General features: G+C 37.4%; 1 protein-coding gene across 4 annotated transcripts in view; it reads left to right on the top strand.

Moving 5' to 3' along the window:
• The window catches only part of NHSL1 (NHS like 1), a 132723-nt gene that overhangs the window by 81197 nt on the left and 24074 nt on the right, over positions 1 to 27452 (top strand). For all 4 annotated transcript variants that reach the window (XM_055324650.1, XM_055324652.1, XM_055324651.1 and 1 more), the window contains one exon: positions 10967 to 11094. In XM_055324650.1, the coding sequence (XP_055180625.1) occupies positions 10967 to 11094 (128 nt within the window). The remainder of the gene's footprint in view (positions 1 to 10966; positions 11095 to 27452) is intronic.

Here is a 27452-nt window from a genome sequence, read left to right as displayed (position 1 = left end):
TTGGGAAGTGACGATGGTAATATACAGGCTGTGTTGATATGTATAACTAATATCATTTAAGGATTTATAAAATAACTTCCAAAGGGAATCAAAGGAATTCCATTTCCATCTTAAAATGCTGAGTCTGCTAATATTTTCATTACTTCAATAAGATACATAGTGTTTTCACTGCAGACTTGCTTTGCCCTTAAGGAAATGAATCTTTCCCTAATCTTAATTTTGGAAGATCTTAGATATCAAAATTCTTTAAGAATAAACATTTACTTACTTATTTCATTTCATACTAATTTTTTCTTATAAAACTGTAAATGTAGAGAAAAAAACTATAATATAGCTAGTTTAACATCGTTTCTTTCTAGGAAAGAGTCAGGGGCATTAGACTCCCAAACTGAAAGTATTGATTTCCTAGGTAATGGTTAGTGTTCTTTTATATGTTGAGTGTGGTCCCAAGAGGAGTGGAGGCAGGTAGTTTCTCATCACAGCATTGTGGTCTTCTGTGAGTTGTTAACCCCAGGAAAGACCACCAGTTCTGGGGCCAGAGCACCTAGATTCTAACGTTGGCTCTGTCACTTGGAGCAAGTTGCTTCTTGTTTCTCAGAGTTTTTGTGTGTAACATGTGGATCAGCACAGTCCCCATCTCTTTGGGTTGTTGTGAAGAGTAAATGACTCACTGTGTGTGAAGCGCTAATTGGAACAGTAGTCTATTCGTATGGAGCCCTCATCACAGTTCTTATGAAACAGTGACTGCTCTGTCGGCTGAGAGCAGTTAGCACATCTTGCCTTTCCCACAACAGAGGTAACTTAGAGATAAGTCCCTGAAGTGCAGAGTCGCACAGCGTTCCAGTAGCCAAATGAGCGTCTCCCTATGTCCAATTCCTGTCCTAGTTTCTTCCAGTGATGCTTTGACATTCTTGTCATTTCCTTGGTAAGTTTCTTCCCTATGTTAGCATCTCCTGGTTCCAGATTATGTAAATTTCCTAGGGCTTCCATGACAAAGAACCACAAACTGGGTAGCTTGGAAAACAACAGAAATTTATTGTTTATATAGTTCTGAAGGCCAGAAGTCCAAAATCAAAGTGTTAGCAGGGTCATGCTCCCTCCAACCTCTGGGGGGGAATCCTTCCTTGCCCTTGCAGCTTCTGGTGGCTCTGGGCATTCCTTGGCTTGTGGCTACATAACTTCTAATCTTTGCCTCTGTCTTCACAGTCTTCTTCCTTTCTTCTGTGTATGTCCCTATGTTTTCACATGGTCCCATGGGCTCTCTTCTTATAAAGACATTAGTCATAATGGAGTAAGACCTACCCTAGTGCCCTCGTTTTGATATGGTTATGTCTGGAAAAGCCCTATTTCCAAATAAGGTCACATTCATAGGTACTAGGTGTTAGGACTTCAACACCTCTTTTTCAGGGACACAGATCAACCCTTATTACAGATCAAAGGCCCTCAGTCCTTTTCCTCTCCTTCCTCGAAGAGTTACAATATATCAAATACATTTACCAAGTGCCTGGCTGATACTTGACCACTGTAACGATACCCCTAAGTATGAGGCTTCATGTCATGTAAAAGTGATTAGATAATAACTTTGTAAATTCTGCAGTTAGCTCAATTCAAATATTTTAGCTCTATTTTAGATTGAAAGTATTTAGAAATAAATGCTCAGGCAGTTGAAAGAAAATCCAAGTATCAGTGCCGTACATATTTAGGGAAAGAAATACAACCTCATGATGATTTGGTAAAGATATAGCCAAAGGCTTGGTAAAAATAATGGAATCTTAAAGAGTTGTGCAGCCAAGCATATCTTGTTATGGGATTGCTCACTGGCTTTTAAAAGTGTAAGAGTTTGGGACGCCTGGGTGGCTCAGCAGTTGGGCATCTGCCTTCAGCTCAGGTTGTGATCCTGGGATCCAGGATCGAGTTCCATATCGGGCTCCCTGCAAGGAGCTTGCTTCTCCCTCTGCCTTGTGTCTCTGCCTCTCTTTCTCTCAGTCTGTGTCTTTCATGAATAAATAAATAAATCTTAAAAAAAAAAAAAAAACGGAAGGTTGTCTAGTCTATGTAGTAAATTCTGGCAGCAGTGTCCATTCTCTGAGCACCCCGTGGAGGGTTCTGTGCAAAGCTCTGACATATCCTTACTTCAGCTTTCACATCAGAGAGCAGAGCACTCAGAAATATTTGTTAAAATATTTGTCCCATGACAGCTTCCCTGATGGAGTAATGTCCCAGCTTTTACAGAGGTGGAATCTGAATTTCCAGCAGGTTAAAATGTTGTCCCCTAGACCTCACATGTGGAAAGTGGGGCCGATCTGTCTTGATTCAGGATACTCAATTGCTCTTCAATGAGGAGCCCCTCCCAATGGTGAACAATCTGTTCCTAAAACACAGTAGCTTTTCATTGCTGTTGGAAATTCCACATCAAAAGCCTCTCAGCCTTCAAGAAAGATTGGGAGTAAACATTACATAAGTAACAAGGATCTGGGAAGTCTTTGATTCAGTATTCTCTCTCTCCATTTGGAAGAGTCATTGGAGCAGTTTGGAATATTCTCATTCTCCCCCTTGCTCATGAGGTAGGATGGTCCTTTCTTGTCCTCTCTGAAGCTAGCAATGGTTAAATGTGGCTTGTTTTGTCCAAAGAAATAGGACCACAGTAACTCGAGGTTATTTCTGGTTGAAGTTTTAGGAGCCAGTGTAAGAGGCACCACCTTCTTATTGTGCCGCCGTGTGATCACTTAGCACAGGTGCTTCCCTCTTTCTGGTCCCTGAGAGACTGGTGAGCAGATCCCCTGCTACTGCTGATTATACCAGGAGAATGTGAAGCAAAGATTCTTCTAGTTTCTTAAGTCACTGAGGTTTTGGAACTGTCTTTAACTGCTGCATATTCTAGCTCATTGTGACTGACTTAATAAATTTAAAACATGGAAAGTGGAAATTCATCAAGGATTTCCAGCAGAGAAAATTATTTTGAAAATAACTCTTTGAAGCATCTTGGAGTAGACTCTTTTAACATGTCTAAAATGTTAACAGGAAAAGTATAACTAATAGCATGAAAGTTTGGAGGCCAAGGCAGGTTCAAATTCAGAAGATGGTTAGATCACCATCCAGTGGTATGATGTTGGGTTTTTTTCTTCTATATTTAAAACTTTGGTCTACCAAGGAATGTTTGCTCACTGTTCTTGTGCTAAAGAAAATAGTTTGACATGAAAGGAAAGAGGAGGAAATTTGTGGTTAGGAAACCGGAGGACACAACGAACAAGTGATACCTTTATTCAAGCAGAACTATGAGAACAATAACTCAGTTTTACTCCAGATTTCTGTTGCAAGAGGACTATGTGTTGAAGATAGATCCTCTATTACATTTAGTATCTCATTTCTAGCCTATAGCTGCTGGCATAACTGGCTTTAAATCATGCTTTGCCTTGCAGTTACTCTTGGTTTGGTGTCGGAAAAGTTTTTGTTTATTCATAATGGCTTGCACTCACTTCTATCTCACCCTCCAGACAATAAACTCCATTTAATGAACAAAGCCATGGCTTTAGAGACTGAGAGCTGTTGCAACTTGACAAGAGGAGATTTTTCTAGATTTTCCCTAGAGTTGGAATAAGATAAGAGACCATGGAATTTGATGACTTTACTAGATTTCAGAAATTTGATAAGAGTGAAAAAAATTGGTCATCTGCCACACATGTATGCTGCCTAGTTTCACCTAAGACCTAGCATTTTATTTCATGGAAATACTACTATTTAAACACTCCTATGATCAAGCTTCATTGTGGAAAAAAAGGCATTGTCTTTTAAACTAGATTCACAAGGTAATGGTGGAAGTACTAATAATTGCCAGATTTTCATAGTTTTAGGGATAATAATTTTGCAAAATTTTGGTCTTTTAAGGTTTAACATGTATCAAGTCATTTTAGCCATCTTAATAAAAAATAGCTATTTTGATTAAAAGTCATTTTAATATTGCCAAAAACATCAGAACTAGTATCACCTTTAAAGATGATCCAGCCCAGTAGCCCCTCCTTATTTTATAGCAAGGAATCTTTTCAAAACACAACCTCACACGGGACCCAATACGTAAAAAGATTTTCAGTGTTATCAAATATTGTAATTTTAAACTTGCACTTCTTATAGAGTCAGTTAATGAGGGATAAAAACTAATTTGAACAACAGAAGGACTTAGTTTAAAATGGTCTTGGGACACCCGGTGACTCAGCCCTTGAGCTTCTGCCTTTAGGCTTGGGCTCCCCTCAGGGAGCCTGCTTCTCCTTCTGCCTGTGTCTCTGCCTCTCTCTCTGTGTCTCTCATGAATAAATAAATAAAAATCTTAAAAAAAAAAATAAGTGGGGGGTCTTGACTTGAGTGGCCTGGCTGACTCAGGTCAGAGAGTAACTCTTGATCTGGCGGTGGTAAGTTTGATCTCCACATTAGGTGTAGAGATTACTTAAAAATAAAATATTTGGAAAAAAATAAAAGGGCTTCACTTTGTATTTTGTTTTGTTTGTCAAGTATTTGAAAACAATGAATTAGGGCAGCCCAGGTGGGTCAGCGGTTTAGCTCAGCCTTCAGTCCAGAGCGTGATCCTGGAGACCCTGCATGGAGCCTGCTTCTCCCTCTGCCTCTCTCTCTCTCTCTCTCTCTTTTTCTGTGTCTCTCATGAATAAAACAAAAACAAAAAAAAAAAATGAATTATAAGAAGCTACAAGTAGTAACAGTTTTTTGTTTTTGTGTGTATGTGTGGCCGACTGCGTTTCATTTATTTTAAATAAAATTAACATACAGTGTGATATTAGCTTTAAGTGTACAATATAATAATTCAGCAAGTCTATATATGACTTCAGTACTCATCACAGTAAGTATACTCTTAATTCATTCATCTGTTTTACCCATCCGAACCCACTTCCCCTCTGGCAACTTACCAGTTTGTTCTTTGTATTTAGGTCTGCTTTTTTGTTTGTCTCTTTGTTTTTTGTTCATTTGATTTCTTAAGTTCTACATATAAGTGAAATCACATGGTATTTGTCTTTCTCTGACTGACTTATTTCACCTAGCATTATACTCTCTAGATCCCTCCATGTTGTTGCAGATGACAAGATTTCTTTTATAATGGCTGAGTAACATTACATTTTATATATATATATACACATATATTTACACACATATGCACATACCACTTCTTTATCCATTCATTGATTGATGGACACTTGGGTTGCTTCCATAATTTGTCCATTGTAAAAAAACTGCAATAAACGTAGAGGTGCATTTATCTTTTCAAATTAGTATTTTTATTTTCTTTAAGTAAATAGTAGTAGAATTACTGGACCATATGGTAATTCTATTTTTAGTTTTTTTTTTTTTTTTTTAATTTTTTTTTTTTATTTATTTATGATAGTCACAGAGAGAGAGAGAGAGGCAGAGACACAGGCAGAGGGAGAAGCAGGCTCCATGCACCCGAAGCCCGATGTGGGATTCGATCCCGGGTCTCCAGGATCGCGCCCTGGGCCAAAGGCAGGCGCCAAACCGCTGCGCCACCCAGGGATCCCTATTTTTAGTTTTTTGAGGAACCTCCATGCTGTTTTCCACAGTGACTGTACCAATTTACGTTCCCACCAACAGTGCATGCAGGTTTGTTTTTCTCCACGTCCTCAACAACATTCATTGTTTCTTGAGTTTTGATTTTAGCCGTTCTGGCAGATGTGAAGTATTATCTCATTGTAGTTTTGATTTGCATTTCCTTGATGGTGAGTAATGTTGAGCATCTTGCCATGTGTTGGTTGGCCATCTATATATCTTCTTTGGAAAAATAACTCTTTGTGTCCTCTGCCCATTTTTAATTGTATTATTTGGGGTTTTTTTTGTTGTTGAATTGTATACGTTTTTTATATATTTTGGATATTAACCACTTACCAGTTATATCATTTACATTTTCTCCCATTCAGTAGGTTGCCTTTTTGTTTTGTTGATGGTTTCCTTCACTGTGCAAAAGCTTTTTATTTTGTTGTACTCCCAACAATTTAATTTTGTGTTTTTTTTCTTGCCACAGGAGACATATCTAGAAAAACATTTTTATGGCAATGTCAAATAAATTGCTGCCTAAGTTTTCTTCAAGGAATTTTATGATTTCAGGTCTCACATTTAGATCTTTAATCCATTTTGAGTGTATTTTTGTGTATGATGTGAGAAAATGATCCAATTTCATTCTTTTGCATGTAGCTGTCACATTTTCCCAAAACCATTTGTTAAAGAGACTATCTTTTTCCCATTGTATATTCTTGCCTCCTTTGTCAAACATTAATTGACAATAGAAGTATGGGTTTATTTCTGGACTATCATGTCCCGTTGACCTATAGGTCTACTTTTGTGCCAGTACCATACTGTTTTGATTACTATAGCTTTGTAGTATATCTTTAAATCTGGGATTATGATACTTCTGATTTTGTTCTTCTTTTTTAGGATTACTTTGGCTCTTCGAGATCTTTTGTGGTTCCATGCAAACTTTAGGATTATTTGTTCTATGAAAAATGCTACTGGTATTTTGAAAGGGAATGAATTAAATTTGTAGATTGCTTTGGGCAGTATGGACTTTTTAACAATATTGGTTCTCCCAATTCATGAACATGGAATATCTTTCCATTTGTGTCATCTTCAGTCTCTTTATCAGTATTTGTTTTCTGAGTACAGATCTTTTATGAACTTGATTAAATTTATTCTTAGGTTTTTTTTTTTTTGGTGTGCTTGTAAATGGGATTGTTTTCTTAATTTCTCTTTCTGCTACTTCATCATTAGTGTATAGAAATGCAACAGGTTTCTCTATATCAATTTTGTATCCTGTGACTTTACTTAATTCATTTATCAGGTTTTTTTTTTTAAATATTTTATTTAAATTCAATTTGCCGGGATGCCTGGGTAGCTCAGCAGTTGAATGTCCGCATTTGGCTCAGAGTGCAATCCCAGGATCCAGGGTCCAGTCCCACATCGGGCTCCCTGCAGGGATCCTGCATCTCCCTCTGCCTGTGTCTCTGCCTCTTTCTTACTCTCATGAATAAATAAAGAAATTAAATTTATTTCTTTAGAAAGAAATAAATCCAATTTGTCAGCATATAGTATAACACCCAGTGCTCATCTCATCATGTGCCCTCCTTAGTGCCCTTCACCCAGTTACCCCATTCTCCTCACCCACTTCCGCTTCTGCAATCCGTTGTTTGTTTCCCAGAATTAGGAGTTTCTCATGGTTTGTCTTCCTCTCTAATTTTTCCTACTCAGTTTCCCTCCTTTCCCATATAATCCCTTTCACTATTTCTTATATTCCACATATGAGTGAAACCATATGATGATTGTCTTTCTCTGATTGACTTATTTCACTCAGTATAATACCCTGCAGATCCATTAACATCAAAGTAAATGGTAGGGATTCATCCTTTCAGGTGGCTGAGTAGTATTCCAGTGTATATATATGTCACATTTTCTTCATCCATTCATCTGTTGAAGGACATCAGGGCTCCTCCACAGTTTGGCTATTGTGGACATTGCTACTATGAACATGGGGTGCAACTGGCCCCCCAGTTTCACTACATATCTATCTTTGGAGTAAATACCCAGTAGTGCAATCACTCAGTCATAGGGTACCTCTATTTTTTAACTTCTTGAGGAACCTCCACACTATTTTCCAGAGCAGCTGTACCAACTTGCATTCCCCTAACAGTGCAATAAGGTTTCCCTTTCTCCACATCTTCACCAACATTTGTTGTTTTCTGTCTTGTTAATTTTAGCCATTTTCACTGGTATAAAGTGGTATCTGTTTGTGGTTTTGATTTGTATTTCCCTGATGGCAAGTCATATGGAGCATTTTTTCATGTGCTTATTAGCCATATCTATAACTTCTTTGGAGAAATGTCTGTTCATGTATTCTGCCCATTGCTTGACTGGATTGTTTGTTTCTTGAGTGTTAAGTTTGATAAGTTCTTTATAGATCTTGCATACTAGCTCTTTATCTGATATGTCATTTGCAAATATCTTCTCCCATTATGTAGGTTGTCTTTTAGTTTTGTTGACTGTTTCTTTTGCTATGCAGAAGCTTTTTATCTTGATGAAGTCCCAATAGTTCATTTTTGCTTTTGTTTCCCTTGCCTTCATAGATGTGTCTTGCAAGAAATTGCTGTGGCCAAGTTCAAAAAGGTTGTTGCCTGCGTTCTCCTATAGGATTTTGATGGATTCTTATCTCACATTTAGATCTTTCAACCATTTTTAATTTATCTTTGTGTATGGTGTAAGAGAATGGTCCAGTTTCATTCTTCTGCACATGGCTGTCCAATTTTCCCAGCACCTTTATTGAAGAGACTATCTTTTTTTCCAGTGGCATTTATCAGTTCTAATAGTTTTTTGTTTTAGTATTTGGGCTTTCTATATACAATACCATGTCATCTGCAAACAGGGAAAGTTTTACTTCTTCCTTACCATTTTGGATGCTTTTTAAATTTCTTTTTCTTATCTGATTGCTGTGGCAAAGACTTCCAGTATTATGTTGAATAAAAGTGGACATTCTTGTTACTGATCTTAGAGGAAAAGCTCTCAGTTTTTTGCCATTGAGTATGATGTTAGCTGTGGGTTTTTAATATATGGCCTAGATTATGTTAAGGTATGTTCCTTTTAAAGTAGTAACAGTTTTTGTTGGTTTGTTATACAGGGTTCACCTTGAATCCCTAGGAGTCTACAGTTTATAAGACCACAGAAAAGTTAATTTAGCACAAGTTAATGAAATGTAAAACTAATGAGTATTTTTTTATCCTAACTTTAAGGTAATTAAAGAAAATCAAATCAAATACTTAGAGAATCCCGAAACTTTTCACAGAACAGTGAAAACTACTAATCATGCTTTATGTAGTATTCTCTCTGCAGAAGGCAAATAAAATTTTGACTGTTTTATTTAAATTTTTTAGAGAAATTATTAATATTGGAGAAATGGGTAAATATTTCTCATTGGAAAGTGTTAGATTAATATGAGTAAATCCTTGGGACGCCTGGGTGGCTCAGCAGTTAAACGTCTGCCTTTGTCTCAGGGCATGATCCTGGAGTCCCGGGATCGAGTCCCACATTGGGCTTCCTGCATGGAGCCTGCTTCTCCCTCTGCCTGTGTCTCTGCCTCTGTGTGTGTGTGTGTGTGTGTGTGTGTCTCATGAATAAATAAAATCTTTTTTAAAAATATGAGTAAATCCTCATTAAAAAATAAGTCGTGTTCTGGAAGTTTCAGAATTAAAAAAAAAAAAAAAAACCTTCCATATTATTCAATATTAAGAATGGTTGCCAGACAAGCCCACAAATTAGCCCCTAAGTAACTGAAGTAGTAGTATTTAGCTATCTTGTGATTACATGATATACTTTTACTAATTTATTTATTTAAAGATTTTATTTATTTATTCATTAGAGACACACACAGAGAGAGAGACAGAGACACAGGCAGAGGGAATAATAGGCTTCCCACAGGGAGCCTGATGGGGACTCAATCCCAGGACCCTGAGATCACTACCTGCGCCAAAGGCAGATGGTCAACCACTGAACCACCCAGGTGCCCCTCCATGATGCACTTTTGAAGTTAGTTTGGCATTCTGAAAGGTTCTCGTGACTATTTCCTATGGTTTTTAAAATTCTGATTTGCGCTTCTGGATAGAAACTCTCTATTCACTCCCACTGTGAGGTAGCAAAGGAGAGTAAGGATTTTTTTCCCCTGGTTTGAGAATTTTTATCCTTTCTCTAAGGCCACTGTTCATCCCCTCTCTGATGGAGAATCATAGATCCTAGTGTTACAAAGGAACTCTGAAGATGCCCTACTTTAGTTCTGTGCCATTAGGTGCGTGGCTTTGTCAAGCTGTGTAAAGAGGAGTCTCTTCCAAAACCAAACACATTTCATATTTCTTTAGCAAGCTGGATATTTAAAGATACCCTGTGGTGAGTGAATCCTTTTGCAAGGCAAATGCTCCTCTAAGATGTTGTCTGGATAATAGGAAGATCTCCTGGGGCTTTAAAAAGCCATTAATACTTTTCTTGCTGCACTTACCCCTACTGATCTGAGTAATTAGCATGATGGTTCCTCCTTGAAGAGAATCTCTAGTCTAAGCAGCCAGTGGCCCCAGCCCTGCTGCAAAGCAGAATACCATGCTCCCAGTTACCTTCCACCTGCTGGTGCCAGGCATTTCTCTGTAGACTGGGAGACATCTCAGACTGCCACCTGGTTTCATATTAAATTCCACTCAATGATTATAGCCTATTTGATATCAAAGCTAAGCTGAGAACTAAAAATAAAATGAGGGCATTGTTATCCATGACTTCTTATGTCATTTCTAGCTGATAAATCTAGGAAAGAAGCATAACATGAGAATTACTTGTATTTTTTGATGAGGAGTTACATAATCAATTACTGTGTATCAGAAATTTTAATAATTAAGACCCTGGGTTTAAATCCTGAGTCCATTGCTTATCTGCATAACATTAGTGAACAAATAATTTAATTATCTTAAACCTGACTGAGAGTGTTATTGTGAAGTATAAACGAAATCCCATTAAAACATATGAACAGGGTATATATAATGTGTAACCAGTGCTTTACTAATTCTTAGTTGTTTTTTTCTTTGTTAAGATTTTGTTTATTTATGTTAGAGAGCACACACACACAAAGGTGAGGAGCTGAGGAAGAGGAAGAGAGAATCACAAGAACCTTGTGCTGAGTGTGAAGCCCAATGTGGGGCTTGATTTCACAACCCTGAGATTATACCTCAGCCAAAATCAGGAGTTGGACGCCTAAATGACTGAGCCACACAGGCACCCCTTGTAGTTGTTTTTATCATCATTTTCATTATTAATAGCATTGTTATTTTGAAATCTTATGCCTAGGAAAATATTACTAGAAAAGGAAAATAAATAGTAAAAAAATTCTGAGTTTTAATGTCCTTTCTCCCTCCCTGGCCTGTACCCTCTATAGAATGCGATAAACTAAGACGAGATGGCTACCGAAGTTCTCAGTACTACTCCCAGGGGCCCACCTTTGCAGCCAATGCCAGCCCACTCTGTGATGATTATCAAGATGAGGATGAAGAAACAGATCAAAAGGTAAACCTTCCCGATTCAACATGGGATCCTGGATTGGGTCCCAGAACAGAAAATGGACATAAGTTGAAGAACTGGTGAAATCACAATAAAATCTGGTTTCAGTTAATAATGTTATCTCAAATTAATTTCTCAATCTTGACAAAGGTACCATGATTATGTAGCGTGTCAATGTTACTTTACTGGGTAAAGGGTTCACAAGGAATTCTCAGTGCTATTATTGCAACTTTTCTGCAAGTCAAAAATTTCTTTAAAAAGGTAAATGTTGGGGCAGCCCAGGTGGCTCAGAGAGGTTTAGTGCTACCTCTGGCTCGGGATGTGATCCTGGAGACCAGGAATCGAGTCCCACGTCAGGCTCCCTGCATGGAGCCTGCTTCTCCCTCTGCCAGTGTCTCTGACTCTCTCTCTCTCTTTCATGAATAAATAAATAAAATCTTTAAAATAAAAAAAAATAAAAAGGTAAGGTCAGGATTCAACGAATTCATTAAAGGGTCACAATCAGGTTATTTGTGCATTTTGAATATTCTCTTTTGGAGAGGAAAAATAAAAGTCTTTTTTGTTTTGTTTTGTTTTTTTCATCTGATCAAGAACCCAGTCAAATTCCAAAGAGGAGCTCTAAGTGTAACAGGCCAATGCCACTGTTTCACAAGTGGTCAGTGTTTTTCAGAAAGATTGAACAGAGGCAGCACTTCAATATTATAGTGCTGGCCAATTCACTATAGAGATGTGATTTCCTATGCGTGGTACTTTCTAGTGCCATCTCTTGTTTTGTTTTGTTTTGTTTTTAAAGATTTTATTTATTTATTCATGAGAGACACAGAGAGAGAGAGAGAGAGAGAGAGAGAGAGAGAGGCAGAGACACAGGCAGAGGGAGAAGCAGGCTCCATGCAGGAAGCCTGATGTGGGACTCGATCCTGGGTCTCCTGGATCAGGCCCTGGGCTGAAGGCGGCGCTAAACTGCTGAGCCACCCGGTCTGCCCGTGCCATCTCTTGTGATATGTACAAACATAACTTTCTCAGTAATAGATGCCCATGAAAGACTAAAAATGTAGGAAGATTTTGACTTAAGTTTTTTTTTTTTTTTTCATTTTATTTTGTACTGTGGACTTAAAATTTGATGGGCATGTTTTGGTTTAGAAACCATTTTTAATTAATCTAAGAAATTTCATTGGAATTAGGTCAGTACATAAATGTGTTATTGTTTAGGAAACATTCAAAATTTATTGTCCTTCCTCAAATAAGTAACATCAGAAAAAAAGGGTAGATAGTTGATCAAAAACAGAAAATTGTTACCATAATATTTTAGTCTTCTGATGAAGATGGAGTGCTCGGTTTGGTTTTTGTTTTGAGAATTTTTTTTCCTATTTCTTTAAAAATATCTTCACGCATTAGCTTAATTCTTTGAAACTCAAAATGCACAAAAAGTTATCCCTTACTATAATGGGAAAAACAGCTACTTCCAAATTGATCTGGTTTTTAATTTTATTTTTCTCTCATTGACAGAAGCAAAAAAAAAAAGAGAAATTTGAAGATGAATTATATAGTGAGGATTTTGTTCTGTTCTTATTTTTAAAAGTTTTTCATACCAAAAAAAAAAGTTTTTCAGCCTTATTGAAATTATAATTGACAAATAAAATTGTATATATTTAAAGTGTGATGATATGACACACATATAGGATTAACACCTCATATAGTTACCTTTCTTTTGCATGTGGTGAAAATGCTTAAATTTTACTCTCGGCAGATTTTAAGTAGTGTGCATTAACTTCTCAGAGCTTATTCATCTTTTTTATTTTTTTTTATTTTTTTTATTTTTTTGCTTATTCATCTTATAACTAAATGCTTGTACCCTTTTTAATGAGCATCTCCCCAAACTCCCAACCCATGTGATTTGTCTTTTTTAATCCAAATACACTTCAACCTTTTACTGATGCTGAGAGGAAGAAAACTGAGTCTCTAATGGGACTCAGTGAGACAGAGGTGGTTTGGGTGCAGCGTGATTGTGTAAGTTGTGGGTATCCAGGAACATAGAATCCCCTGGTGGCAAATTGACATTACCAAGACAACATCCAAAGGCCTCTGGAAAGTGAAATTGTAGTTTCTAAATTGTCACATAGCTGTTTATTTACCATGATGCTCAAATCTGAGAGAAGTCTTGTCTCCGTGGACTAGTTTCTATTCCTATGTGCATTGCAATGGACCTCTCTAAGCAGCCCTTTCCCAAATGTGTGGCAAAAGTAAAAAATCATTATCCCTAAGACAAGGCTTCTGTCATGCTGAAAATGAGTCAGGAGATAATGATAATATGGAAAAGAATGTATACCTAAGTGTCCTCCTTTATATGATAGGACATGACATATGACATATCCTATGAAACCTAAGAAATACCATAGTATGACTTGGTACCACTGGGATCCACTAGAGCAGAAACCAGAGAAATCTCCTCTTGGGGCCAAATGCTTCTGTAAAATGGAGACATAAGAGCAGTAGGGGAGGAGCCTTCCCTGGAGTGTGTGTTCAGAGGCTGTACTATTTCCTGGGCTCCCTGAAAACACCCTCTAGGTTACAGGCTCAATCACAGTATCTGGATTCATGGCCTGCCTATATTTGGACCCTCATAAAAGCACATAGTTGCTTTCAAATTTTACCTTCCTTTACTACTATATATCCTTGGTTAAAAGTGTTTTTAAAACACTTAGAATAAGTGTTTTTAAATCCTTAGAATATACTGTTAGTGATTTTTTTTTAAGATTTTATTTATTTATTCATGAGACACACAGAGAGAGAAAGAGAGGCAGAGACACAGAGGAGAAGCAGGCTCCATGCAGGGAGCTTGATGTGGGACTTGATCCCAGGACTCCAGCATCATGCCCTGAGCCAAAGGCAGGTGCCAAACCACCAAGCCACCCAGGGATCCCCTGTGTTAGTGATATTTAAGGAAACTTTCCTTAAATATATAGAACCAAGCTTTTTTCAGAATAAATACCAAATTATATAATGTATTAATTATGAATGCTTATTAATTAAACATCAACTAACAAATTATTCTGTCATATTAACAACAAACTTTCTTCCTTTCCTCCTGACCTCCCATCTTTTTCTCAGGCAACATCATTCAGTGTTGCATTAACTTCTGCAATTTCTTGGTTCCATGGAGCATCAAAAAAACCTACTTGCCATCTTACTGCTCCACATGCAATTTGATGGTCTTGGAGTACATTCTTCATCTTTTTGTTTATTCATAGCTATTGGATTAATTACAGTGTTCCCTACCAGATCATATGCTTTTGTTTGTTTTTTAATTAACTCTGTATAAGTCAGAGTTAGTACTGCTTTCAGTGACAAAAGTCCTGAAATTGGTGGGGAAATTAACCATTGTCGGTTGTTGTGCTTTTTCTACCACTTCCTATGGGTCCTTCACCCTAACTAGTGCTAAAGTATCTTCCAGTCAAGGAGAAGGTTTCATACGTGTGTGCCCCACACAGCGCTTAGTGCATGATGGGCTACTCAGCTGGCTCATTCATTCCATAATTATTTTCAGAACAATGATTATTAAGTACATACCCTGAATCAGGAGTCTTTATTAAAAATCTTTGGGATGCCTGGGTGATTCAGTGGTTGAGCATCCGCCTTTGGTTCAGGGCGTGATCCTGGGGTTCTGGGATCAAGTCCTGCATCAGGGAGCCTGCTTTTCCTTCTGCCTGTGTCTCTGCCTCTCTCTGTGTGTCTATCATAAATAAATAAATAAAATATTGAAAAAAAATCTTTGTGACCCTCCCCTCGTTGTTCACTGTATCATGATGATAATGATACACTGATGTTTCTCCATGCTGTGTGGCTATCATTGGTAGTCATATGGATGTATTCCTTTATCCTTCCTCCATGTGTTCCTAAAGCACAGAATTTTAATTCATTTTCAAGTTAAGTATTTACTACTAAGGATGTCCTATGTGCCAGGGACTATTTTAGGTTCTAGAGATGTAACAATAAAGCAAACAGAAGAAATCCTTGCCCTTGATAGCAGTTGATTTGGTAGTGAGACACCAAGAGTAAATAAGCATTAATACTGTATTAGAAAGTGATATATACTCTGGAGTAAAATAAAGCAAAATAAGACAGAGGGGAGGTTGCCGTTTTAAATTAAAAGGGCAAGCATTCCTGAGCAAAGAGGTGATTGGTATTAAAAGAATGAGCCAGGCAGAAATCTTGGAGAACATTGCATGAAGTAGTCAGTGCAACAAATGTTTCTTAAGAATATATACTAGATATTGCAAAATGCAACGGTTAACAAGGAACCTGTTCTTGCCTCAAGGAAGTTACAGCTGTCTGGTAGGGAGAACTAACCAGAATAAAAAAATGTTTTTACCAAGGACCTAGCTCAAAAGAATGGCTGTATCAGTGGTGAAAAAACGAGAACTTAAGACAAGAAATTAAAAGAGGGTGGCATTCATTAAGAGAGGGAGTTAGAAGACAAATTTCAGGTCTTAGCTCTGCCACTTGTTGGTTTTTTTTGGATATATCACTTGAGCCTTCCAGGCATTAATTTCCCTATCTAGAAAGTGGGGAGTGGAATAAGGTTACTCTCTGAGATCTTTTTGAATCAGTTGCTCATTCATTCATTGACTCAGTGAATATTTATGCTGCATCTCCAACAGACTAGGCGTCATTGTAGGTTCTGCAGACCCATCAAGTTAAAAAGACAAAGTCCCTGTTATTAGAGGAAACACAACTGTTTTTATGTATACATAAATATAACACAATGTGGTGATACATGTTATGAAGAAAAATAAAATAGTAGTAAGGAGAATCTTTGACAGGGCTGCTATATTTAGATTGACTATTCAAGAAGGGATCTCTTGAGGGTGTCATTAGAGCAGACCTCAGAATGAAGTGTAGGAACACCACATGTGACTGTCTTTGGGAAGAAGAGATAGTAAGTGTCAAGGCTGGGAGACAGTAATATGACTGTCCTGTGGGTGGGGGGAAGCCAGACACCCTCAGAGCAGCTGGATCAGGCATGGTAAGGACTTTGGATTTGTTGTTCCTGGGTGAGATGTGGAAGTCCTGGAGGAATTGAGGTGGAAAGTAGCATGATGTCATTTCCTATTTAATGCAACACGGGTACTGTATGGAGACAAGACCGTGGAGAACTGAAGATGGAGTAGAGTGACAAGTCAGTAGGCCATTGCAGTAATCCTGGCAAAGATATAGATGATGCAGGCTGGGACCAGGGTGGCAGTGGTAGAGATTCTAGGTTTATTTTAAAAGTGTATTCTACAGAATTTACTGAAGCTATAAGAAAAGAATAGTCAAGGATAATTTCATTTGCTGTCTTTCCAGCTTGATCCTTCTAGAATCCCCTCCTCCCTCCTTTCTTCCCTCCCTCCTTCCCTTTCTTTTTAGAATCCCATTTCAAAAATTATTTGACCCTGATGAGAAATTCTGTTCCACTGACCCTACCTTCTTCATGTCATCAGTCGTCCTTCCCCAGCTTAGATTACGTGACTCAGTTATATTCACTTCTTTACAAACTCTTTCAACTCTACTGGTCCCTCTCTTTCTGCCAGTTTCCTAGAGAAATCACACCCATAGTTTAATGCAACTCTACCCCTGCTTTGCACTAAAGCCTGGCTAGTTAAACAAGGCTAGAAAAAAAAAAAAAAAACAGGTTATATTAGCTAGTTGTACTATAAATGCTTGATCTCAAACCTAAAGTGCCAGCAATCCTACTATATTAGCTCATCGATTCACTCTTCCACTCTACCAAATTATATTTCACGCCTTCTTCTCAAATCTCCAAACACCATGTTTTCTGCTTTACTTTCGGATACTGTCTTTGATATTTACTGCACTGTGAAGTTGGGAGTGGAGGGAGCAATCCAAAGGTATATCCTTTTACAACCAAACCTGTTGAACTGCTTGCATCTGTTTCTCCACCTACTCACCCTTCCCTGCCATTGCAATGGGTGAGTAGTCCTTGCTTCTTTTCTGCCCTATTGTATCCCAAGTGCCTAGATTTGAGCTTGGCATGTAGTGAGGACTCAGTATTTTTTCAATGGAATAATTAAGGCCAACTTCTCAAGGACACCTGCAATTTATCCCTCCCCTCTTTTGCCTAATCAGTTTTCTCTCTTTACTGCATCAGAACTATCATTATATGAACATGCTGTATTTTCTTTCATTTTGAAGAAACCCTCCTTTGACCTTTCCTCCCCCTCCAAACTCTGCCACATTTTCCAGTTCTTCTTTATAATAGGACTTCTGTAAAGAACTGTCTAGACTTGCTGTCAGCACTGCCTTTTCTCACAGTCTCTTTTGAACCCCTCCAAATAAACTTTTATCCCCAGCACGCTACTGAAATTACTCTTGTTAAGTCTATTCATCACATCTACCTTGCCAAATCTAAGTTAGTTCTCAGCCCTCCTCAGATTCAACCTCTCAGCAGCATTTGACATAGTTTACTATTCTTTTCTTCTTAAAATACTTTCTGTCCTTGGCTTTCATGAGACTACACACTCCTGGTTTTCCTCGTCGCTCATAGCCATTGCTTCTCAGTCATTTGTTGGATGCTCTTCTTCCATGTATCTAAACCTTGGTATAATTCTGCTCCTCTGAAACAGGCTCACTCCTTGAGTGATTTCACTGAGTCCCATGGCCATAAGTCCCATGCACTGAAGTTTCCTAAATTTCTGTTCCTAGTAAATACAGACTCATGCATTTATCTGCTCACTATCCATTTCCACTTAGATGTCTTAGGGTATCTCAAACTTATCCAAACCCAGGTATGTGATTCTCCCATTCCTACCTGCTCTTCCTCCCATAGTTTCCTCCACTTCAGTAAACCATAACTCCATTCTACTAGATGCTTAAGTCAAAATGTTGGGAACATTCTTGATTCTTTTATTTTCACACCTTCAGTAAATTCTATGCTATTATCAATAATTGAACCACTACTAAGACCTCACATCTGACATTGTGTAATGATTAAGTCCAGGGCATGTTTCTGAGAGTGGGTGGTAGGGGCATGTTGGAGGTGAGGTTGTGAAGGACTGGGGCAAGTGAGAGATGGATCAGCTCTGTAGATACTGAGTTCACCAAAAGTGTTAACAAGAGTAGTGGTCGGGGGAGACTGAGGTGGGATCACAGGGGGCCTGCTAAGTGAGGGAATTAGCTTTTATTACATAGTTAATAGGAAGTCACTAACATATTTTTTAAGCAGAGGACTTTATGATTAGGCAGAGGACTTTATGATTATTATTTTTAAGTAGATGATTTTATGATTATATATTTGTAACAAAAGTTATATGTGCCATCTTTTGTTAGTTGAAAGATGTATAGATAATATTGAAACTGATTTTCTAATTTATGCAATGTATCAAATCTAACTCTAGAACTTCTAGAGATGAGTATTTTAACAGATTGATTTCTATTTTTAAAAATAGAGAAATTTGGAGGTAGCCCGCGTGGCTCAGCAGTTGAGCGTCTGCCTTTAGCCCAGGGTGTGATCCTGGAGACCCAGGATTGAGTCCCACTTTGGGCTCCCTGTGTGGAGCCTGCTTCTCCCTCTGCCTGTGTCTCTGCACCTCTCTCTCTCTCTGTGTATGTGTCTCTCATGAATAAATAAATAAAATATTTAAAAAATAGAGAAATTTTATCAAAAATTCACACACAGATTGACACACAAAAGATAACTGTGTTAGGTAATAGATGGGTTTACTAATTTTATTGTGACAATCATTTTGTAGTCTATACATATAACAAATTATCACATATACACCTTTAGCTTACACAATGTTATGTGTTGATTATATCTTGATAAATCTGGGTAGAAAAATGAAGCTCATTTGAAAAAAAAAATTGGACCAAATTACAAAGAGCAGCAAGTTCAGATGGTTTCATAGAAAACGTTATATGAAAGCTTTTAAAGAGTAAGTAAATCCAATGCTCGAAGCTTTCCCAAAGCAAAGAAAAAGAAAGATATGGTATGATTGTTTGTTTGTTTTTTTATTTAAATGAATTAGCTTAGCCCTGAGGCCAAACCTGACAAAGACTACACAAAGCAGAAAATCAACTGGCCAGTCTCACTTATGAATATTATCATTAGAAGTCATAAGTAGAATGTTATGAAATATAACAACTTAATACAATCAAATACTAAAAAATCAACCTGGATCTATCCCAATAATAATGTAAGGATATTCTGTGTCAGTTAATCCAATCACATGTTAATCATATTAATAGATTTGAAGAGAAAAGTCAGGTCAAAACCATAGATATTAATAAGGTATTTGACACAATTTAACAGCCATTCTTGATTTTAAAAAACTATAATATAGGAACACATGTCTTATCACCAAATCCAGCATGATTTTTAATGAGCCATTCTTGTTAGAATGAGGCGTAAGACAGAACATTCACTATCACTATTATGGCATTGTATGGGAAAACTAAGCAGAACAATTAGAAAAACTTTAGAATAAGTTTCAAAATTAGGGAAGACTGAGATGATATCGTCATTCTTTGTACATGGTAAGTTGGGGATACTTGGGGACTGCTGTCAACAGTAGAATTTGGTAGGATGGACGCCTGGGTGGCTCAGCAGTTCAGTGTCTGCCTTCGGCTCAGGTCATGATCCCAGAGTCCTGGGATCGAGTCCCACATTGGACTTCCTGCATGGAGCCTGCTTCTCCCTCTGCCTATGTCTCTGCCTCTCTCTTTCTGTCTTAAAATAAATAAATAAATAAATAAATAAATAAATAAATAAATAAATAAAATGAGTTTGTAAATAAATACATAAATAAGTAATAAACAGAATTTGGAGACAGTAAGATATGAAATTGATATATGGATATCAATAACTTTCCTATCTACAAAAGCAAGTTACAAGGTATAGTAGGAAAAAATCTCAAGTTATGCTAGCAGACAAAGTAGAGATAAATTAGTAAGTACAAGATCTATGTGAAAAGATTTAAGATAAATTAGTACAAGATCTATGTGAAAAAATTTAAAATACTGTAGAACACAAGATTTTAACTAATGAAAAGACTTATGCTCTTAGATTAGAGGACTCAGTTTCATAAGAAGTCAAGTGGTTTGTTTTTGTTTGGTTTAGAGTTAATTTCAGGGATGGGAAGAGGAGGAGAGAACCAGAGAGGCTGAATCTAAGAGTCATAGCTGGGAAAGCTGTAGCATAGAGGAGCAATGAGGAAGGAGAACTGGCCTCACCAGGTATTAAAAAGAGTCAGGAATTATTCAGTGTGGAACCTGAATGCAGACCAGTGGGACAGAATGTTAAACAGAATATAAAGTCCAAAAGTAGACATAAATCTTTATGGGATTCAGTATATGACCAGGTTGGCATTTGAAATTAGGTGGGTGTCCAGTAACTATTAAAGGGGCTCCGAGCCAGCATTTTATGGCCTCCATGTTAAGACCAAGACCCCTTAAATGCAATTTATGTTCTTAAAAGTTACTCTAACAGTTTGGGTTATTTTAGACACAGAACATGTAGAGGTCAAATTTGAGGAAAAATTCTAGGGAAACACTTTACTTTGTTTATATTTTTAAGATTTTATTTATTTATTCATGAGAGAGGCAGAGAGACAGAGACAGGGAGAAGCAGGCTCCTTGCAGGGAGCCCGATGCAAGACTCAATCCCAGAACCCCGGGATCACGACCTAAGCCAAAGGCAGATGCTCAACTGCTGAGCCACCCAGGTGTCCCGAAACTTTGTATTTCCTTAGTAAACAGTGGGGGGTTGGGGTATGATGAGGAGAACAGTGGACTACATAGAATTTAAGTGCTTAGGGGACGATTGGGTGGCTCAGTGGTTGATTGTCTATCTTTGACTCAGGTCATGATCCTGAGGTCCTGGGATCGAGTCCCACATCAGGCTCCCTGCAGGGAGCCTGCTTCTCATTCTGCCTATGTCTCTACCTCCCTCTGTGTGTCTCTCATGAATAAATAAATAAAATCTTCAACAACAACAACAACAAGTGCTTAGGCTACAAATGCTCTGACAGCAAAAGAAGTAATATAGAATGAGAAGCATCTAATTTGCATTCAACGATATGAAGCATCTATTATGTGGCTAGGATAGAAGCACTCTCCTAAAATGAGAATTGCTAACAACGTAAAGTCTAAAAACTTAAATTAGAACAAAGAACCTACGGGACATCTGTTCTAGATGTTTATTCTAGAGAATTATTCTAGAATAGTTATCCTAATGCAAAACATTTACCAAATAGGCCTCCTGCTTATGGGATAAGGAAATATGTTTTGCCAATAATACCCACATGTATCTTTTCAAAGTGTAGCAAGAAAATTAATTAAAATGTTCCCAACAATACATATTATATATAAATCTGCTGCATGAAAAATGCTGTCTGCAAAGGGATTTAGAAATCTTACAAAATACTTTTTTTTTTCAACTGTGAAATCAGAGGGTAAGTCATTGCTTTAGTACTATTCCAGTCTTGGGACTTTGTTCTTTCAGTTTTCAATGCATACCAGGTACTACCAAACAGGTTTTTCAGGTATTTAAAGGAAGTTCAGTTACAGATGCCAAAACATTTCCTGTGAGTTGATAGGGCATTTCTTCAACTGCCATTGTTGGAGGTTATATTTGATGATATGTTCACTGAATCAGGGAAACATTCATAGAGGCCCCATTGTCTCAGGAGAAAGGATGTCAGTCATGAGTTACTCAATCTCTTATGTAAAATTAACCCCCAAACACATAAGTTAGACTGGGATTATGGCAATAGAAGGTTGGCTTTAATGGTATTGATAGAACCCCAAATTGTCTTTCCTGTTATTCTTTGAACTGGCATTTCAGGTTCTGTTTTAGTCCTCAGTGGTGGGGGATATTTAAATCAAAGGAGGACTTTGAAGAAGACAGACAGTAGCCTTGCTCTGTAACTGCACATGTCACAGGCTTATATAACACAATGCTTGAGAACACCGATTTGGGGCAGCTTTTCCACCTGTTGAAGCTGAGTGGCTTTGGGTAAATTGCTTCTCTTCTGTGAGCTAAAGTTTCCACACCATAATGAGTTATAAGCCCCATGTTCTTGTTTTCTCGGGACAGCCCTGGTTTACAGCTGCTATCCTGTGTAATTATTCATAGCACCCCCTTTCACTTTCAAAGGAGTTCTGGTTTTGATAATAAATTATATGGCTAACTTACCTACCTCGGAGAGGGATGTGGTGAGGTTGAAATTAATTACCGTTTATGAAATTCTTTGCATGGTGCCTGGCACACAGAATATGCTCAAGTAATGGTTAGTAAAGTATTATTAAACTGCTTGGTTTTTCACACTAGCTGTAAAGAAAATAACTCTATGAACAATGAAATTTGGCCACTCCCTCTATCCTGTCTCTTATTCCACCCACATAGAATTTCTGGTCTAAAGCAATGAATTTGAGAGTTTTTAGCAACTACTACAAAACTTCTGGTCATTGTGTCTTTGTAGGTTATTTTTAAGTAGAACTTCTAGCAGCCCTACTACTACTAACTTTGCAATAATGGTAGAACAGTTTAGAACATTTTCCAAACTTTTTCACAAGTTATATCTCCTTTTCCACAGGAACTACTATGAAAGAAATATTTTCATATTCATTATTATCATTTTAATGATCTGGAATCCTCCGAGACTTAGAATTAATGAGATTACTTTCCCAAGAGCACATGGCTAGAGTGCGTCAGGGTGGACATGAATGTGAGGCCTCTCACTTTATACTCTATTTTCTTTTTTTCTTGCGCCATGTTGGTGGAACAAAGGGGCAAGATTACTAAGAACCAAATTCCTTCTCATTATGCCTGCTGTTGTCATTTTTCATTCCACCATTGACTTGTCTGGTATTCCTTCATCCATGACATTTTTTTTTTTTTTTCAAAAACCATTTAGGTGCTACTTGGTCTCAGTATACAGACATAGTGCCTGACCTAGGGTGGTTTATGGTCTAGAAAACACTTATGATGCCTCAAGATGTAGTCATTTGTACTGGATCTCTCTGTGTGAGTAACTTCAGGGCATGGTGGGAACACAAAAAGGATCTATGCTAATTCCAGTGCTCTGCAATTTGGGACATCTTGTTACTTTGTATCTTGCAAGCAAGAATGAGAAGATTGAGAATTGTCATTTTTCCAGGCCTTTATGCATTCAAACCAGTGAGCGTCTCTAGTAGCTTGCCCCATGTTGTAAACATCCCATTACACTGGAATAGGGCTCTATTCATATCTCCTATCCCCTCTAAATGGGAACATAACATCCATGTCTTGTTGTTATTTATATATCTCTGTTATGTCCCAGTATGGAATCAAGCACCAGCCAGAGACTAGGCTTAATGCTATGTGTAAATCGATTTAGTACTTATTGCAACCATGAGAGGTAGCTTGGATTGTTCACATATCACAGATGAAGAAACTGTATTTTAGAGAAATTATATCATTTGCTTAAAGTCACATAGTTTTAAAATACTGAAACTGAAATCTCTATTTTAAAGCAGTGTTATTGGGACGCCTGGATGGCTCTGTGGTTGAGCATCTGCCTTCAGCTCAGGGTGTGATCCTGGAGTCCTGGGATCGAGTCCCATATCAGGCTCCCCGCATAGAGCCTCCTCCCTCGGCCTATGTCTCTGCCTCTCTCTGTCTCTCATGAATTAATAATAAAATCTTAAAAAAAATAAATAAAGCAGTGTTATTAAGATATAATTTATATAAAATAAATACACATTTAAACTATACAATTATACAATGAGTGTATGGAGGAATTGAACCTAAATACAGCCTTCTCCTCCTCACCTCTCTCTCATGGGAGTTCATAATTGTTGAGATAACAGAAAAAACATCTTTTACAACCCAATTGTCCATCAGTAAAAGAGTGAATAAATAAATATGGTATTGGAATGGAATGTATACCCATAAAATGAATGAGCTGTAGGCTCACACAAAAACATGGATGTCTCTTAGAAACCGAAGAACACAACACAGAGAATGAAACCATTTTTTATAAAAGTCAAAGCAAATATAAACATGTAATTTACACATTTGTACACATATTAAAAAAAGTAAAGGAATGATTAATGCATAATCAGGAGAGTAGTTACTTTGGGGGAAGCATGGAGGTAGATGCAGTTATTGGTAATACTTTATGTAAGTCATGAGTTGGGTAGTAAGTTCTGAACTATTCATTATGTTATATACTTTGTATATGTCATTTATTAAAATTAAAAGATTATTAAAAATAAATACTACATCACTTTAAACATTTATGTTCTAATTAAGTATTTTCTGTTATTTTAAGGAAAAGATCACTTAATGCAATAATTTAAATTCACAGTATTTTAATTCAACATGTAGTATTGATAAAGGGACTAGCTTTGGGATAAATGGGCTAATACACTGATGGGGAGAAAAGGAATAATTAAAGTTATTGAATAATGTGGATATTGATACCACTACCTGGCCATCATAGAGTTTCTGGATGAACCATGAACTGTGTTTCTGAAAGATCCATTTCTACCACCCCTGCTTTTTTGGTTGTTGTTGGGTCCAAAGGGGAAAAGAGGAACAGGAGAGAACAGAATTAAGTCAGGATCTTTTGGGTCTAAATATATTGAAGGTAGAAGGAGCATATAGCCAAAAAACACTGTAGAAGTTTTGACACCTTATAAAACCATCTAAAATCTTGAAAACCAAGAGTCAACCCAAGAGAGATTTAATTCTGGAGAGAAAAACACCGAAAACTGAGAAAGTGTCCTGCAAAAAGGGATGGAATATATATAATATGTTGACATCCTCTTAAATAATGCTCTATATAGTTTCATCTGTTCTGTATTTTCACGTAATGATTACTAAATGAATGCTAAATTTAGGTCTGGTTATAATTCCAGTTTCTAATTTTTAAGAGCATAGCAGATTTTTTTAAAAAGCCTTGGCTAGTCTGTGATTCGCAGTTAAGCCCACTTTTTGGTAAGTTGGCCAGCTGCCAAAGAGACCATATTCCAGGCTCCTCTATCCATCTGGTGGGAGCTTGTTTGATTTCCAGACAGGACTTATGAGTCTCTGAAGTACAGGCTTACAGCATCCAAAATCTACAAGACCACTGTTGTTGTGGTCGGTGGTCTCCCTTTCTAAATTCAGTATTCTGGCACAAGGAATTATGGCTTCTTGTTTCATTTGTGACTTTCTATTCCTTCCAGGACTAAGGTAGGGGTATGGTGAGCATTATTGACCAACAGACAGACTTAAAAACTGCATTTGAGTTCTGAAACCAAGGTATAAACAAATAATTCACTTCATATCAAGGGATTCCATTAATATGAAGCATGGTTGAAACTATTTGAGTTACTCTTTTTTGAGCACTTTGAGTTATGCTCAAAACCTACAACTAGTAAATGACAGAGCCAAGATGCTGATTACTTAGTGTTATACTCTAGTGTGTACTGCCCCTCCCATTACACCACACTTTTGGCTTCTATAGATTTTCAAAAGGTTTGTTCTTGGATAAGAGCTAAAAATGGAGATTTAATCTTTAGATAAGACAACCTAGTAACTTATTGCAAATATTGCCAGGTTGTTATTTTACAGCAGAGACTCTGGGGTTAAGTCTGGGTTCTAATCCCAGTTGTCCACATGTGTACTTCCCAAAAGTACTTTACTCCATTTAACTTTACTCCATTTCCTTATATATAAAATGAGGCTAATGCTATAAAGATTAAAATGAGATAACCAATTTCTATAAAGTCTGCATCCCAGAGTGAGACACATAGCAATCAGTTATTTAGCTAAAATTCTGCCAAGGTTCTGTGTGATTCTGATTTAAAGCTTGTGGAACTTATGTTCTCATGGGAGAAATAAGATAAATAACTAAAATACATATATGCTTGTGATATGTACTAAAGAGAAAAAGCAGAGAGGGGAGGAGTTGAAATTTTAGGGATGCTGAACATCTAAGACCGCAACAAGAAGAGGACTCTTGAATAAACACCCAAAGAAAAATAAGATTTAGATGTCTCAGGAAAGAGCATGTCAGACAATGGGAGCAGCAATTGCAAAGGCCCTGAGGCAGGAGTGTGCATGATACATACAAGAAAGTGCATGGAAAGGGTGGTACAGCTGGAATAGAATAAGGGGTGGAATGAATAGTAATTTAGTTCAGAAGATAGCAGTGGGCTGTTGGCAGACCACATAGGGTCTTGTAGGTCATAGTAAGGATATTGATGGGGTTGAGCAGAGGAGCAACATGATCTGACATAAATTTTAAGAAGATCCCTCTGGCCTCCGTGTTGAGAAATAAACTGTTAGAACAGGAGGGTAGACAGAAGCTGGGGACCAGTTAAGAGGCAAATGTAATCATTCAGAGCATTACAGTATCTATCTTAATGGAGTAATTATGATGTGTTCTGCCATTGAGATGCAGGAGGTTTTTCCTGTGCCCCTTGCTGTATTTACAAATGCTAGGAGGGTTAGGAGTCAGATTATTCTAGAAGTCATTACTGTCCTGGTTTTAATTTTTCTTAGTAAGTTGTAGCACTGCATAGTAGTCACATTTGCATATAGTTTATTCTGTGGCATGCTTGGGAAATGTTCTTGCAAACGAAGGGAACACTTAATAAAATAGATTACCTTTGAAAGTTGTCATGCTAGAGCTATCCCTGGTGATTATTCCATGGCAACAAGGCTAAACTGAAGTATTATTTCATTGTGATAGTTATCAATCCTGACACTATCAGCCAACTAAAAGCAAAGTAGGTTACTAGGGCTGATGAGTGCCATTGAGATGCACACAAACTGTGAACAGTGCTTCACCAGCTCCCTTGGCAGAAGTCACATAGTAAAGGGAACCTGCTCTGCAGGGTGTCACCATGCTACTTATTCTCTGTCGAGCTATAGCTTTACTTTTCTTGCTGGTAAACCTGTTTGGTTAGGATTTGCTTCATGTGGCCTTCAAGGTTTGTGTCATATTTCAAGATTACCTGAAAAATTATTTCTATCTGTACATCAAAAAATTGGAGTAACCTTCTAATTTACTAAATTGAATTTCAATCAGCAACATCAGAAACTCACGAAATACTCATATGAAATTGGTTTTAATTTACTTGTGTGTGTGTGTGAGAGAGAGAGAGAGAGAGAGAGAGAGAGAGAGAGTAAGTGTGTATGGGTCCGCATCTTAAGGATAGAGAATATATAAGTCAAATTTAATAAGAGTGTTACAAGTGCAAAAAGGCTGGAAATTATTTATATTCCTATGGCTTAGCTGCCATGTTGACCACAAAATTCCCTTGATTGTCTTTCTTTTTTTTTTTTTTTAAGATTTTATTTATTTATTCATAGAGACACAGAGAGAGAGAGAGAG

This window comes from Nyctereutes procyonoides, unplaced genomic scaffold (genome assembly GCF_905146905.1).
Source record: "Nyctereutes procyonoides isolate TBG_1078 unplaced genomic scaffold, NYPRO_anot_genome, whole genome shotgun sequence".
Taxonomy (NCBI): Eukaryota; Metazoa; Chordata; class Mammalia; order Carnivora; family Canidae; genus Nyctereutes; species Nyctereutes procyonoides.
The sequence above is the reverse complement of the archived record's forward strand: the minus strand, read 5'-3'. Positions and strand labels throughout refer to the sequence as shown.